This window comes from Pseudopodoces humilis, chromosome 2 (genome assembly GCF_049639895.1).
Source record: "Pseudopodoces humilis isolate 2021_Gansu_Grassland_sample_001 chromosome 2, ASM4963989v1, whole genome shotgun sequence".
NCBI lineage: Eukaryota > Metazoa > Chordata > Aves > Passeriformes > Paridae > Pseudopodoces > Pseudopodoces humilis.
The window spans coordinates 99,130,418-99,146,110 of NC_142201.1; the positions used below are offsets into that span (position 1 = coordinate 99,130,418).

General features: G+C 36.1%; 1 protein-coding gene across 1 annotated transcript in view; it reads right to left on the reverse strand.

Moving 5' to 3' along the window:
- Window positions 1-3,785: 3,785 nt before the first annotated feature.
- The window catches only part of TMPRSS15 (transmembrane serine protease 15), a 52,644-nt gene continuing 40,736 nt past the window's right edge, over window positions 3,786-15,693 (reverse strand). The window contains exons 19-24 of the mRNA XM_088051310.1: window positions 9,433-9,482; window positions 8,823-8,997; window positions 7,010-7,191; window positions 6,703-6,798; window positions 5,662-5,801; window positions 3,786-3,941 (exon numbers count right to left, since the gene is read on the reverse strand). Coding sequence (XP_087907436.1) covers window positions 3,786-3,941; window positions 5,662-5,801; window positions 6,703-6,798; window positions 7,010-7,191; window positions 8,823-8,997; window positions 9,433-9,482 — 799 coding nt within the window. The remainder of the gene's footprint in view (window positions 3,942-5,661; window positions 5,802-6,702; window positions 6,799-7,009; window positions 7,192-8,822; window positions 8,998-9,432; window positions 9,483-15,693) is intronic.

Here is a 15,693-nt window from a genome sequence, read left to right on the forward strand (position 1 = left end):
TACAGTAAATGGAAATGACAATTTTACAGTGTAACAATTATTTATCTTTGCATAAAAGTTTGATACAAAATATTTGTTTAGTATTTATTTCCACACTTAACATAGTTTTTGAACCTCGGGAACAAGTATTATTTTATTAAATATTAACATGGTTGCTGCCAGAAACAGCCACCATGTTGTGACACCAGCCTGATGTGGCAAAATTCAAGGATTCATCAGAGTCCTTTGCTGTCATAGAATGAATTCATTCTGCCAGGGAATGACTATAACTTTTTGTCATATTGGCCCAAGGTCAACATAAATAACTTGGAAAGTGATATCTCATTAATGGTGTGTCCTTTAAAGGCAGCTATTAGTTGTTACTTGAGTAAAATAATTTTCTGATGGAAAAAAAAAATCACAGTGGGCAAGAGTTTAAGATTAAAATCACTGCTTCAGTAAGTCTACATAAAAAAGACATTAAAAGGTATTTAAATATAAGTAATAGTTAAGAATAGTATAATGTTGGAACAAAGAAAAGACATGGGCTTTTTCTTGGAAGTGGCACTCATAGATTGATTCCAGCATTACTCAGACTATTATCTAGAAATACATTAATTATATTAATTGATGGACAGATTTGGAGGTAACTGTGATGCATTTAAAGCTGTCTTTTAGAGTTATGATTAACATCATTAATGTCCATTCTCTTTGGTGCCTTAAGAGCTTTCTGTGCCTTAAGAACAGTAGTGCCAGTCATTAGGAGCAGTCCAGGGTGGTGGCAGTAGCACTCTGGTTGATTTGTTGGTTGACAATCTGGTGTCAGAGCAACAAGTTAAGGGATTTTACTGCTGTTCCAGCAAGAGTTCAAGAGCCTGAGTTCAACCAAGCTGGCTTTAACACAGATTCTGAACTACTGCTGGGTGGATGCTGGGGAGAGACTGAGCAAAGCAGAACTGAAGGGTTGCCTGCACTGTGCTGCCTGATGTTCACCACATCACTTTGGAGACAAATGTGTCTCAATTTTTCATGAGTAGAGAAAAAATATTTGAAAGTTTGGTGCCATTAATACTAATTGTGCAATTAGTTGCTGAAGTGCTATTGGAAGTACCTTTAAGCTGCTGTTATGCAGTAGTTTTGCTTCCTTTTCAAAGAAAACTCCTCCTGTAGTTCAGGTTAAATATTGTTATTCCAGCTTAAAATATTCTACAGTTTTTCCAGTTGGTTTCCTTTGCAGTGAGAAAATACTATGATCCTACATGATCACCACGACCAGAATTGTATTACTAGTGATGTAAATATTAAGTCAGCTGAGGGGAAGAGAGACCTCTTTCTTGAAAAGAGTTGTGGTAAAAAGAACTTAGTTCATTTTTATGGTCTTGAAGGATTAACTCCCTTTAATTTAAGGATTAACTATTTCTTCATACTTCATACTCCCAAAGGACATTAAGTTGTCACTATCAATATGATGATTAATGACAGCAGAAGTGATTTTGAAGCAGCAATTAAGAGAATGAAAATACCTTCAGGAGTTTTTTTTAGAGTGAAAGTGATGGCTGGGCAGGCATTGGCACAGACCTGTCTCAAACTCGGTGTCAAGGCAGATGGGGAAGTGCCATCCAGTGCTTCTATTGTAGTGTGCTCAGATTTCATGTAGAAATAAGAAATATTGGCTATTGGGACAAAATATTTCTATATTTATGGCCATATACATCCTCTGTTTCAAAACCTCTTGGAACTGACTCAGTTGCAAATAATCTGTTCTGCCCAAGTGTTTTAATTAGTATTGACTGGTTTCTCCATAGGTTAATTTGCAGGCAGCTGGAGCCCTGGATGCTGACCAAAGGCAAGAATGTGATTGACTGAGGTTATGCAATTTTACCTAGGCATAATTAGTTGAAATAAAATGGCTTTTTAAATTAAAATAGTATATATATTTTTTATGCCAGTTTTTATATTATAACTTTTTAAGTCTGATGAGGTAGTTTATCAGTGTATATCCCAAAATACATTTATGGTTTGCATTTTGGGATGCAAGGAAAAGCACACAAATAAAGGTATCTTACTCTATTCCTGGAAAGCACATTTTCTAGTGACTGCATCTGCTTTCAGTTGGCTTTTGTATTTCATTAACAGACTGGAACACAATGTGCAATAGTGATGTATGGTAAATAATGCAAAAATCAGGTCATACTTAAGCATTTTAATGTAATTGCTTCATCCAAATCAGTTTCTATTGATAGCAAAATGCTCTGCTTTTCAGAGTAATAGGAGAAACAATGGTCCACTATGAAAGATAAAATTTGCAAATTTAATATTTTAATGTTAAAAAGCTGTGTCTTTCATATGAGAGACTCAGTCTAAAACACCTTCTTACCTTCTCTCTGTCATAACTGTGTTTATCTGTGTTCTTTGTGATCACAGATGTCTTGATAAAGCTACAGATTTTGGTCTGGACCTAGTTCTCTAATGCTTACAAAGACCTGAAAGCAGTTTGGGACTTGTTTTCTTTATCAGTGACTGCCAACCTCTGTTTGCAAGAATTTCATACCTGCTTTTAGGGTTGCAAGAACAAAATACATTACAACAATCATACACCTGTGTGTATGTGTGTAGATACACTTTTTCAGTAAGTGAGAATGCATTTTGTAGCTTTGGCGCTGTGGAATGATAAATACATTAAAGTCCTGCACTGTTCTGAAAAAAGTAATAAAGAAGTGCATATTATGCTAAGACACTGTAGAATTTAAGGCATCTGAACAAGTAAGTAATTATATTTTAATAGAAACTGATAAAAGAGCTCAAGAAGATAAACCCCTTATTTTGGTTTTCGTATTCTTTCCACTTTGGAATGCTGTAATGGGACATCCTGCTAGTTTTTTTTTGTACAAAGCAGAAAATATATATTAAAAATCACCAGTACAGAAAATGCATGTAATGTAGGAACACTGTCATTCAGGAGGGAGAGCTGATACTCATTATTGTCAAATGTTTTAAAAAACATCACTTTTTATGAGAAGTTGTGGTTATTGTGAGTCTGTGGTTGGGTGTGGACAAGCACATCTCTACAATTGTTTGAATAATTGCCAGACACTTGCCTAGAAAGAAAACTAAAAAGCTCTATTCAATCCCTTTTAAACTCTATTAATTCTAAGCACATTACACAAGAGAGAACTTCTGGCTGACATTCAGTTTATTCATTAGAAAGCAGCGTGATCCATGGTCAGCCTTTCTGCACAATCCATATACCTCATTCCAGAGCCCTTTGTAATAGGCAAGGCAGAGGGACTCCCATGAGCCCAGCTTAAAGAGAGAACATATACCTGCATTTTGATATGCAGAGAGACTGCTGGGAAGAGTTGACTCTGCATTAATATGAAATTGCACATTAAAAAACACAATATAAAAACATCAAGCAGATCATATTTCACCTGATATTAACAATTTTGATTCTTTTCCACTACAGCATTTACAGTTTGCAAACATTTTTTTTTTACTGCCCATGCTTTGTAAAGCCCTCCACTGTGCAGTTAATGCACTGGTGTTCAAAGAATCTGTTTTCCTAAGGTCCTTTATAAAAATGACAAAACTATTTATTAACAAAACCACAGCATCTCTTTTAAAATATTGTGCTCACTTGGAAATGGGTCTTATTAACAAACAGAAGTTACCAGCGTTTTCCTCACTAAGATTTGCGTATTTATTCTATTTCTCTGTGAGGCTGAAATGGCAGCCTCGTTTATATCATTATGCAATGTCTTACTTTCAAAATCTAAATTCCAAGTCCATAATTAAAAAATATCAAGCTAATAGATTATGTTTTTGATCCAGTCCACAAACCTGGTGACTCGAACATACACTCCTGGTTGCTGGGGAAATGCACACCCGTCGCCAAATGATATTACACCAACCAAAAACCACTTGTCCCCATCTTTGAATGTCAGAGGGCCACCTGAATCCCCCTGCAATAACAAATTCAAAAGTTAAGTGAGCAGTGTCAACTCTGAAGCTGAGCCTGTTTATGATGTTTGTTCATTTTGTTTCTTAATCATAGATGCTCTACCCTGTATGTCCTAAGCACCAGGAAGTGAGATCAGTATGAATATTTCCATGTGAAAAAAAACCAAAAAACCAACCTTAAAAGGATCAATTTATTTTTTTCTTTATTTTTTAAATGATGTGAGCTTTGGCTGTCATCAGTCTTCCAATACAGGACTAGACTTCAAGAGTTTTTTTTTTTTTTAAATCTTATTCCTTTTATGTTCAGCTCTTCATATTTCACAAAGCCTTGGTAAATGCAGAGGATTTTTTTCAGTTGAATATATTCAGCCAAAACACAGTTTTGGCTATTTTCAGTCACCCCAGAGTTTCTTCATTTTCAAATTTAGAGAACAAAATAACAAGACTGACAGAAGAGGTTCCCTTTTCTCTCACCTCCTTTTCAATAGTTTAGCAGCTGTAGCATTGTAATAGAGACTGACTTTGATTTAGCTTGAGTAGGGTTGAGTCAGCCATGGGTATCTTGATTTGATGAGAAAGAAAACAATTACTATTTTTCATTGTCTATTGAGTTAGTTGAACCAGTATTAATTGTGTCCTCTCCAGGCCCTGTGAATGGATCTTTACCAGAGAATTCTGTAAGGACTCAGCCATTAAAATACTTCTGCCCATAACTTTAGGGCATCCCAGAATGTAAAAGGCTGTGACAGCAGCCTAAAGGGGGATGTGCTATCAGGACTCAGTTGTTCATCTTTGCTCATGGCTGACTGGTCATTGATCACAGTGCTGGTCACTTGTACTCTGTATCAGCCTGTGGTGCTACATGGAATTTTTTTTCACTTTTGTATTTTAAAATTTTTTTTCCAGTATAAAGTTCAGAAAGAAAAAGGGAAAGAGGAAAGCCATGAGGGGAAAGGACTTTAGGCTTGAACACAGTCCTTGTTCTGGACTAAACTGGGACAAAGAAGTAGGGCAAAGTTAGGGCACGTGATGAAGGCTTAGATTGGGAGGGCAAGGCAATATGAAAAATTATGTGAGAGTGCTCCTCACTGAGCATTCCCAGGTTTGAGGAAAGCCAGCCAGTCTCCATGCCACAGACTCCATATTGCTGGAAGAAAAATCATGTGGCAGCCACCTCTGAGTACATCCTCAAACAGAAGCAGCGAGTTATAAAGAGAGCTGAAATAGATAAAAACTAAACCAACAGGAACATGTATCAGTGCAGAAAGGCATCCTCTGTGAAATACTGTGGTGTCTGCTTAGGAAAGGTCTCCAGAGTCTACAGATTCTGGGAAAAGCAGCTTTGTTCTCTCTCCCTTAATAAAGGATTTCTTAGACTTCAGTTTATTTGGTATTTATTTCTCTGTTCTCTGCATTTCCCTAAGCATGTGCCTCTCTCCTTCACGGAATTACTCAGCAGGAATTATTCAAAGCCTAGTGCAGAAATTTTCCAGTCCTCATATTTATCTCCCTCCATGGTTGTTTATGCCAAGATGACACAAAAAAGCCCTTTTTTCAAACTTTTATCCTGAAAAATTATTAAATGGACAAAGTACTGTAAGTAGAAATTACATTAATGAACAGAAATTGTTCTGGTTTTTATGAGTGGGGGATCAGGGAGCATTTTATTCAGTAACTAGATAAGGCTTATGTCAGCAGTGGAAATGAGGTGCTTCTACTTACCTTGCAGGAGTCTATTCCTCCCATCTCATATCCTGCACAAAGCATATTCTCAGTAATATTATATTTTGGCAACCATTGCTGGCATTTTTCATTGGAAAGGAGAGGGACCTCTGCTTCTTGCAATATATTTGAAGGGGAACCTGATGAAAATACAAAGTACATTTACGTGCAGCATGAAATGCATGCATCCCACTGGGAACTCTGATGTTTTTGTTCCTGTTTCAGCATGCTTGGCACGCTCCTGAGCAGCAGGAATCCCTGCCTTACTGCTGTACTATTCAGGATTATGCCCCTGTAACACACTCACTGATTAAACAGGGCTCGTTAACTGAATTCTGTCTTTCATTTGTGTAATGGGACTGAATTTGGTTATAATTAAATCAAGATTACTAAAATCAATGACTGTGAACTCACTGTGAGGAGATCTAGAGGATGATTAAAGGCTTAGGAATATGGGTTGTCCAGCATTTCCTCCCTCTTCTTTGTGTAATTTTGGTTATTTAAGGTTTTTTAAAAAAATTCTTTCATTAATTCCTACCCAAAATTTTAAATGCAATTTAATGTAGAAGTCGATGTATTCAACTGTGGAAGTGAAATGGCATGTTTATTATTTCAGAGAGACTCCAAATCTGGAGCATATGACATACAAACAGAACATACATTTCACACTGCAGTCAGTTTTCATGACTTCTGGGGGAAATAATTTGCACATTGTCAGAAAGACTAATCTTTGTCTTCCCCCACCCAATATCTGGAACCAAGATATACATATTTCATGTTGGGAAAAGTAGTTATCATAACTTCTAAGTGGATGTAATAAGCTTTCTTCATAGCCTAATGAACTTAGATGTTCATGTTTTCTTCTAATATATATATCTATCATTTTGCTTCAGAGAAGGAATAGTGGATGTGGTAATTTCTAAATTTTCATATGGAGGAGTAGCTCTCTAAACTATTCGACCTTAGCAACTCCGTTGGAATAGGAACAAGCTTTCCCTTACAGTTACATACATGTCAGAATTTTCCAAGCAGATGACCCACCTTCATTCTTAGTATTTCCCCAGCCAGCAATGGAGCAGTTAATTCCTGGTAAAAACTGTTGATTTTTTTCTGGTAGGCAGATAGGTTGTATGTAATCTGTGAATGAGAAATAAGCAATCAATTTCATCCTCTTTCCTGTATTCAGGTTTTTATGAAGTCACACCAGAAACATTTCATTCATTCACATTTTGGCCAAGATATTCGGGAGGTACTGAGCAGACTCCCCACCATCCTCGTAGGCTTAGCACTGTTCTGCACAATAGAATAAATGGGAATAAATGGGTGCTTTGGGAAAATAAAAACTCACCTGTATACTGCACTTTGTGTTGAAGGTGCATGAGAGCAATATCACTGTCTTTTGTTTGCTTCATGTAATGAGGATTTATTATTATTCTGTCGATGCTTTCAACCACTGCTGGAGGCTGTGTCAGATCTGACTGAATATACAAGCCCAGAACTGCTCGCCAGCGGGATGGCTTTAATTGTCTCCTAGAAGTTGCAACAGTATCTACAATTAGGAATGATTAATGAAAGTTTTGAAAAATATGTATCAGATAAAATGCTGATATTTAGCCTTGTGGTAGTCTGTAACATTGGCACATTTTGTCAAATAAATAGAACAGAGTAGATGTGCTTAGAATTCTGTGAGAGTATCATTGTCTTAAACATCCATGCTGCAGATATGCATAGCTGATTTTTTTTTTTATGGTTAGCTTATGATGCATTATTTATAATGAATTAATCAGATGGTGGTGCAGAGGAGGAAAATACATTAACTAAATTACCATGGCTTTTTAAACACTATGAAGAGTACTGCTGACTGCCCAGCAGGCAATTAATATTGGTCCCAGTTAGAAAATTGTAATGGAATGTCTAAAGAATAAGATGTCTGAGATGTTGCTGGAAATGCTGCAGCTCATAGACTCAGAAAACTAATCTCTTAGTTTTTAATCTCAATCAAAAAATATATACTAAGACAAAATATGGCACGATCTGCACTTTTTTCCTAATCTACACATGCTGGTTTGAGGCTGTATTCATCAGAGTACTTAAATGTTTGCTGAATTTTTGAATATTTGCTGAAATTTTGCTGAAATTAATATTTTATTATTCTTAAATTATATATAATTTTATAGTTTAAAAAGTACATTTTCAGCCTGATTGTTGGACTAAATTGATTTCTGCTCATCTTTTGGTTTGATATCAAGAGGCTTTTTTGTTCCAAACTAGGAGTGTTCAAGTTAAATGTTCAGAAGGTGTGAAACTGCAAGCTTTAATTTAGGAAAATTCTGGCAAAGGCAAGATGATAAAATTAGATTTAGTTCAAAATAGGTGATTCAAGTGAAAAGGAAGTACCAAGATAGTCGTGGATTTATTGTGTGGGAACTAAGAGGGCTTAATCCTTTCCATTTCAGTGTCTTTGTGTGGACTGTAGTTCCTGTCATGCCAAGAGACAACATTAGGATTTTGGCACAATCTCCTGCCTTACTATTTAGCTATTTGTAGTGAAAGCTCTACTCTAATTTTTAATTTTTTTTTTTTAATATTTTTGTCATTCCAGTTTCTATATGTCTTTTACAACACTTGCTTTTTATTGTAGATATTATGAAAGCAAACCCTAGAAAATATTTCAATATGCATCATTTCTTTGAATGATACAAATAACACTGTCAAGAGGATATCCAATATTGCCTAATCAATGCACATAAATCAAGATTCATTCCAGTGATGCACAGTAAATCTTGATCAATCCATGATAATATACAGGGAGAACACTGTATTTAATTTATGGGATATGATGTCACCTTTTATACCACTGGAAGGGATTCACCTAATTTATGGAGGCCCACAATAATTATGGATTAAGTACCAATGCTTAGTATTAATACCATGCATTTAAAGTGCAATTCCTTATTGTTCAGGAAATGCTGCTTGTTTTCCACAATTCTCTGCATTAAAGTAAGGACCGAGGATTTACCAAAAGTGAAGGAACTTTTAGCTGAGCCTGCAAGTGATTCCAAACATGGTAATTAAACCAGGAGTTGTTAATTTTTCATATTGTCACAATTTGTTCACAATCTGATGCCTCCTTAGTGAATTTGCAGATAAAAGAACATTACCCATATACACAGTGTGCTGCTGTCACCAGCCACTCATCACTGATGAGGGAAGCTCCACAAACTGGTCGGAAATTAAAATGGAGTGAAACTATCCAAGGCCAAGCCTCTCTTCTGGCATCACTTCCACCTGCAATCCTTGTTCCATTATTCTGAGTTACCAAGTGTTTTCCACAAGCTAAGATAAAGTAAAATCAAATCAAATAAAAAATTATAAGGATGTAGCATATTTTATTAGACTAGTCAATTTTCTTGGGAAAAAAAGGCTTTGTAGAATCTGAACTGCTATTTAAAAATACTGTGGAAAAAAGTTTGGGTTTTTATAGCTGAAATCAAGATGCAACTGTCTAACTTGGATTTGGGTGTTTTCTTTCCTCAGACCTTCTGGAATTTTTATGCATTTATTTTACATATGCTTTCACTGCAGATCCATCTCTAGTGTACACTTAACACCTAAATCAAGTGAAGACTAAATTTTCCTGTGTTTATATCATTATGAGTATAGCATTTATAGTCCATTCCCTAACCTTTCCATTCAAGCTATAAACATTTGGCTTTATGGTCTGAACAATTTGATCTTTTTGTGAAATATTCCAGGATTCTGTGTACTTACATTGAATGTTACATTGCAGATGAATCACCAGGTTGTCCAAACAGTGCTCTCTAGAATGAAAGTGCAATTAAATCACAAGTATCTGCACACCAGATAACTCTGTCAAATATATTTACATACACACACACAGAGAAATTTATTCAATCATATATATAAAAGACCATGACTTTAGCAGTAATAACCTGTTAAGTATAATAACAAATGCTACATGTTTAAATTATATTTTAATTATAAATGTACAACATTTTATGCTATACAATTTTAAATGTACATGTTCCTCTTCAGTGGGCACTTAATTGGTTTATAATTTGGAAATAAAAGTAGACTCTTGTGTTTTAGGGAAATAGGTCATCCATGACAGATTTTAAATAAAGTTATAGCTGCCTGTGGTATTTTTTCCTACCTTTTGAGATGTTTTCAATACCTTACCACTAGAGATCAGTGTGGCCAAAGAATTTAAGAGGTTAGTTTTATATCCCTGTATCATTTTACTAAGAAAATAATGTTACTGTAAAATACATTGTTGCATATGCTAGGTTAGAAATCATTTAGCAGAGATATTAAGCCAGAGTCTGAAGAGCAAAAGACCACAGATCAAAACTGCTCGAGCATTTCTGATGCCCAGAGGTTTTAATATTATGTTTATGGTTTGTAATGAATCTGAAACACTTGGGACAGTGTGTGTGCTAGCAAATCAAATCTGATACACACAGAAATACGAAGGAGAGAAAATAGAAAACCAAGCTCTGCCAACTGCTTGTTTCCAGTGTGCATTTCCACATTCCATTTTTAAATAAAAAAGGTGAAGGGTACTTTAAACATGATAGGGAATGATGTATCCCTCGCTGTGTTTGCTCTAAAATTTGGTATCTGCTGTGAGTGAGATGTGACTCAGTAATTTCCCAATGGCACAGTGGTAAAAGAAATAAAGTGGAAACTGTAACCACCCACTACCTCCCCAATTAAACCTTCACTGTAGTGGGTGCAAATGAGATTTTCCTCTGGCCCTGGATAGTCCCACATTGCCATCTTCCACTTCATGGTAGGTACCTAATTTTAAAGCTGTAATTTAAAAAGTGGAGCCACCACTTTCTGTGACAGATGTATTAAAATCTGCATTGACTTCATAAGGGTGTCCCTTCATAGCCAGACAAACATCAAGGACAACCAGAAGTGCATAAACCCTCAGGAAACTAAAACCATCTTCTGCATAAACTTCATAGCAACTAAATACACTTTTGCACTGTGCCTTCATAGGCTTTCAAAGGTGGGGGGTCAGTGGTGCTGTATATCAGGTCTGTTATGTGATTCTACACTTTGTCATAGGGAGATACATAAACTACCCACACTAACAACCAAAATGTCAGATTTGTCCCTATAATTTTACATTTTCAGTGTAAAGGGAGTTGCTGTCCCTCCACAAGTAACTACTGGTTGCTTCAATAGAGATTCATTTGCCTGTGCTTTTCCTTCTTTGTGAGGCTAGCTCCCTGTAGGAGAAGCACTTCCTTGCCTGCACTTCAGCCCAACAGTTCTCAGCTGCCTCTTGCCCAGCTCAGAAGTGGCCAAAAGGCACCAGAGGCATGTTCTGAACAACCTCCTCCATGGCTCTCTGAGTGTCAGCTGTCAAGCAGCATGCCAGGCAGAAATCTGGAGTAGTCAGGATATCTGTGAGCATGATCTTCACTTAGAACTGGCAAAAACAATTGGTCTCTGTGGAATCTGCTCACATATATCTAAAAGGCAGGATCTGGGGCTCTTACAAAGCTGTCCTGCCAAAAATCACATTACCTAAGGGCACCAGAGAATTCTTTTGCTGTCTCTGTTACTGCAGCTTTCAAGCCCTATTATATGTGCCCTCCTTTGTTTCAATGGAGGATGCACTTGAATAAAAAGCAAAGACAATGTGAGAAATACATTTTATAATTAGATTACCAGTTAATGAATTCAGTTGCTGAAATTATCAAATCTGTGTGATCTTTCTAGCATTCATTTTATGTACAAAAACCGTGTGTGAATCTGCAATAGTGTCACCCTGCAAAATCATTCCTATCAGCTGTCCAGATGAAACATGGAAGAAGACATCTATTTCTGCAACAGAAATACAACTAAGATAAATGAATTTATTCCATTTCCTCCTGCTTTAATCACTTCTAGTGTTTAATAGATAGTAGAAGACACCCTTAAATAATTACTGCTCTTCAAGATACCTTGTGGCAATGCTGGTTTAGACATTCACTCAAGAAAAAAAGAAAAATAGCTTGCAATGATATTCCATTAGTTTAAGATACTTTCACCACCCATGAGAATGATAAATGTTTGGGGTTAACAGAGTATAATTAGAACATAAAATGTATTAATGTTTTAATTTTTTTTTCCTGTAGACAAAATAGTAGACCATAGAAAATTAAGGAGTGTCTCTTGCTTTATTACTATGTGGTATGTTTATAAAGGAAAAGTGAATGAACATGTCTTGCTGTCCTCAACATGGTTTCAGCATTTTAGCAATTAGACAGTAATTTTCTGGCTCAGTGTTCTGATAGAAATCCAGAAAAATTTCTACAGTAAACCCTCTTATAAGCAGAAAACAGTAATTGAAATAATTACAAGTCTTTAAATTGATGATGGTAAGCCTTTCTCCTTGGGAGTTGCATTGTAAATCCCACCATTTCCTGAGGATATAATCCTGGGCTAATATCACATTTTCATTTAATCTACAAGAAAACACTGGTTTGTAGCACCCTTTAGAATCACTTGAGCTGTTATTTGGACTGAGAAAAGTTAGAATAGAATCAAATGTATTCTGAGGATCATGCCATTTAATGATTCACTTGTAAACGTGGAGACAAATCTGTAAGTCATTTTTTGAATGGGGATAGTTTGTTTAAACATAGATATCCATCTGTGGATGGCTTAAATTAGCAATCCTCAGTGTGTCCAAATTTTATATCAATAAAGTCAAAGGACCATAGAGTGTGACTCATTGTATTTCAAGAGATGCCTTGATGGATCACAGTTTGGAGTGCTTATTTTTCTTTGCTGATTACAGAGAGAACCTACTGTGACAACTACTCTTTAACTATGGGTGAATGTCACTCCATCTTAATTCTTCTATATTACATATAGGTAGTCTTAATTCTACTATATTATGTAATCATAATTTAGAGATTTCTAGATAAGGTTTTTTTTTCTAAAAGAGCATATCATTTCCACAGTAAATGGAGAGAGATAAATTAGGATTTCAGCTATATATTAGTGCATGAATAATCATCACCATACTTAAAGACATTGTTTGTATGAGGAAGAAACCCCACTGTACCCACCTTTTTGTAAAATTTAGGCTGTGGCTACCTCCTCCTTTGGTGATGGTGACAAACGGGCCATCTCCAGTGAATAATACAGGTGATGACATGTTTGCATCCCTGGGACAAAAAGACATGTATGTATTTTTAGATATATATCCTATTCCTCCAGTAGAGCAACATTTAGGAAACGATTATGCTGATAGAATAATCACCATATTATCACCACAGAATAATAAACACCAGCTACTTTTTTTTTTCTTCTCCTCAAATAATGACCCTTTAGCAGGAGATTTTTGAAGCTTGAAACTCATTTAGATTACAATGTGGGTCACTTACTTCCAATCTTGCGTCTTATACTAAGATTTCTTGTGCTACAATAATATTGAAAGAGGTATTAATTCTTTTGACATCAGTAAATATTTACTTTGGCTTTTCTGTGTCACAGTGAAGGGTCTGAAATATTGGTTCTTAAATGTATGGAGCTAGAACTTAGAATGCCAAACAGAGCAGTAATATTTGAACCTTGGGGGTATCACAGTCTTGCTTTTTTGAGGGGTGCAGTTATACTATACTATCTAGGAAAGAAATGAAATTACATTTTGTATCATGAAGAATCTAATGGAGTAAAAAAATAAGTTAATTTTCACCTTATAGATCTGTTGAAATCAGTAGCTGTGGAATAAGTCAATAGTGTCATGTTTGCTATTGAGCAGGAGTGGGGTGTATTCATAGAGTCACAGAATCACAGAACAGTTTGGGTTGGATTGGACTTTAAAGGTCATGTAGTCAATTTTAAGGCATCAATTAGTCTATTCTTCTAGTAACTTTTTTTTTTTTTTTGTAGCAATGGTAGCAGTGGCTTTTTAACTAAGAATTCTGTGTACTATTGGTGAGAAAAATGGTTTTGACATTTAGAGCCCATATCCAGATTTACTTTATTGTCTATTCTGCATCATGTATTTTGTGATACTTCCTGTGACCAGTTTGGAACACATACCTATGAATTGTATTTGCTTTCCCTTGAGGAAGCATGGGAAAAAAGATGGCTGTGGTTAGACTGCACAATTTTTGAGGGGGTGACAGCCTCCCATCTGGCCCTTTAGCCTTACACATCTCAGGAGCAAGAAGAGAACCTTTTGTTTAATACACAAAGAGCACCTGCAGGTTTAATACACAGGGAGCACCTGCATTGTGTCAGCTCTTCAAACACAGTCAATCTCACTCTCCTGGGAAGGATTAAGTCTGGAATCTGCCTGCAAATCTGCTGTGTATGAAGCAAAGAGGTGTGCAGCAACCCTGCTGTGCCACCAGGAGAGCAGTATGATCCACCTGCTGGAAAAGTCACTACTGCTGCATTTCTCAGCCTGGAAGTGACTTTTAGACAGTCTGAGAGAGCAGTAAAGTGCCAAGCCACGTAGGCAGAGTCAAATTCTATTATAAAGAACTTTGCTGGGACCAGCAAACGATTCCTTCTGAAGAATGTTGCAAGTTCATGAAGAAAATAGAATGAAGGGTTTCAGAGTAAAGCCTAAACTCTCACTCTTGTTGGACTTTTAGGTGTGACAAAATTGCAAGGTCTACTCCCATTCCTGGGTACAATTCAGCAAGGACCCAGCTGGCTGTGGTCCCAGGGAAATGGGATTGTTTTGCATCTGCCCAATGGAATGTTGAAAAGCTCAGTGTGTGATTTTCTTGGTTCCAGGAAGTAAGATGATGACAAGATTTTAGCAGTGCTGTCAGATGCACACAGCTACGAGTGCAAGCTGAGCAAAGGATTCTTTTCAGGTTTCTCCAGAGGATCAATTTGTTCATCTTGCACCCCAGACTCATTAAGAAGATTTGTAAGATATTTGCTTGAGATTTTGTAGATGCATGATAAACATGCCCCAAGACTGGCTTCTTGTTTGGTACAAATCACAAATGCAAGTCACATATTTGAAAAATGGAGGCAAAAGGATTTACATGTTAGATTTGTCAGAACCTGTGAGGAACCTTCTAGCCCAGATAAATAAATAATCAGGATGTGATAGTGGACTCCTATCAGCTCAGTCCTTTTCATAAATTAAACAGCAAGTGAGACTAGCAAATGTATAAGCAATTAATAGTGAAACTAAATTTTCCTAGACGAATTTTAGTCTGACTTTCTAATAAGGCATGATTCTAGGTTGTAATTCAGTGCAGGAGCATGAGATACAGCCTACTCAAGACCTGTTATTTCAAGCATCCATTTAGTAACAAATATGGTGACACTTATTAACAAATATGCTGCTACTGAAGGATCCAAGGAAAGCAGAGCAGTGTGATTCTCACAGGAGTTACATATATATACATATACATACATATATACACCTGTTCATATATCAATACTTACATAAATATAGACATACAGAGATGAGAATTTTGTCCTATGCTGTAACTGCAGTAGCACCCAGGTTACGAAAATGTGATACAAGTTAGGTTTAAAAATGTTTTTTCTTGACAATAGGAATATGTAATAAATCAAGAAATGGAATTAATAAGAAATAACTAGGAAGCATAATAAGAACTCTTTTAGCAAGTGCACCTGAGTAGTTTATAGAGACAACCTGGAAGATAGTGCTGCAGAATGTAATGGGGACAAAAGCATCAAGTATTTTTTAAAAGGTAGAATACCATGGAAAGCAAAGTTTGTTGAAACTATCAAATATGTCAATTTAATCAGTAAACCACAAAATTACTTCTGTTCAGAAAGGAAAGGAGGCAGGGCAGGGGCAGAAAGAATCAGAGGAAGAAGACCACTGGCCACTCAAAAGAACAAGGTATTTGATAAGAAGCCCATTTAGACATAGTTTGTATGTTCTTACATGCATGCATACATAAATTACACTCAGGATTTGTGCATGTAGCTACCTCATATTTATGTAACCTCAGTACTTACCTGAAGGAAAAAAGTAAAAAACCCAACAAACCAGACATT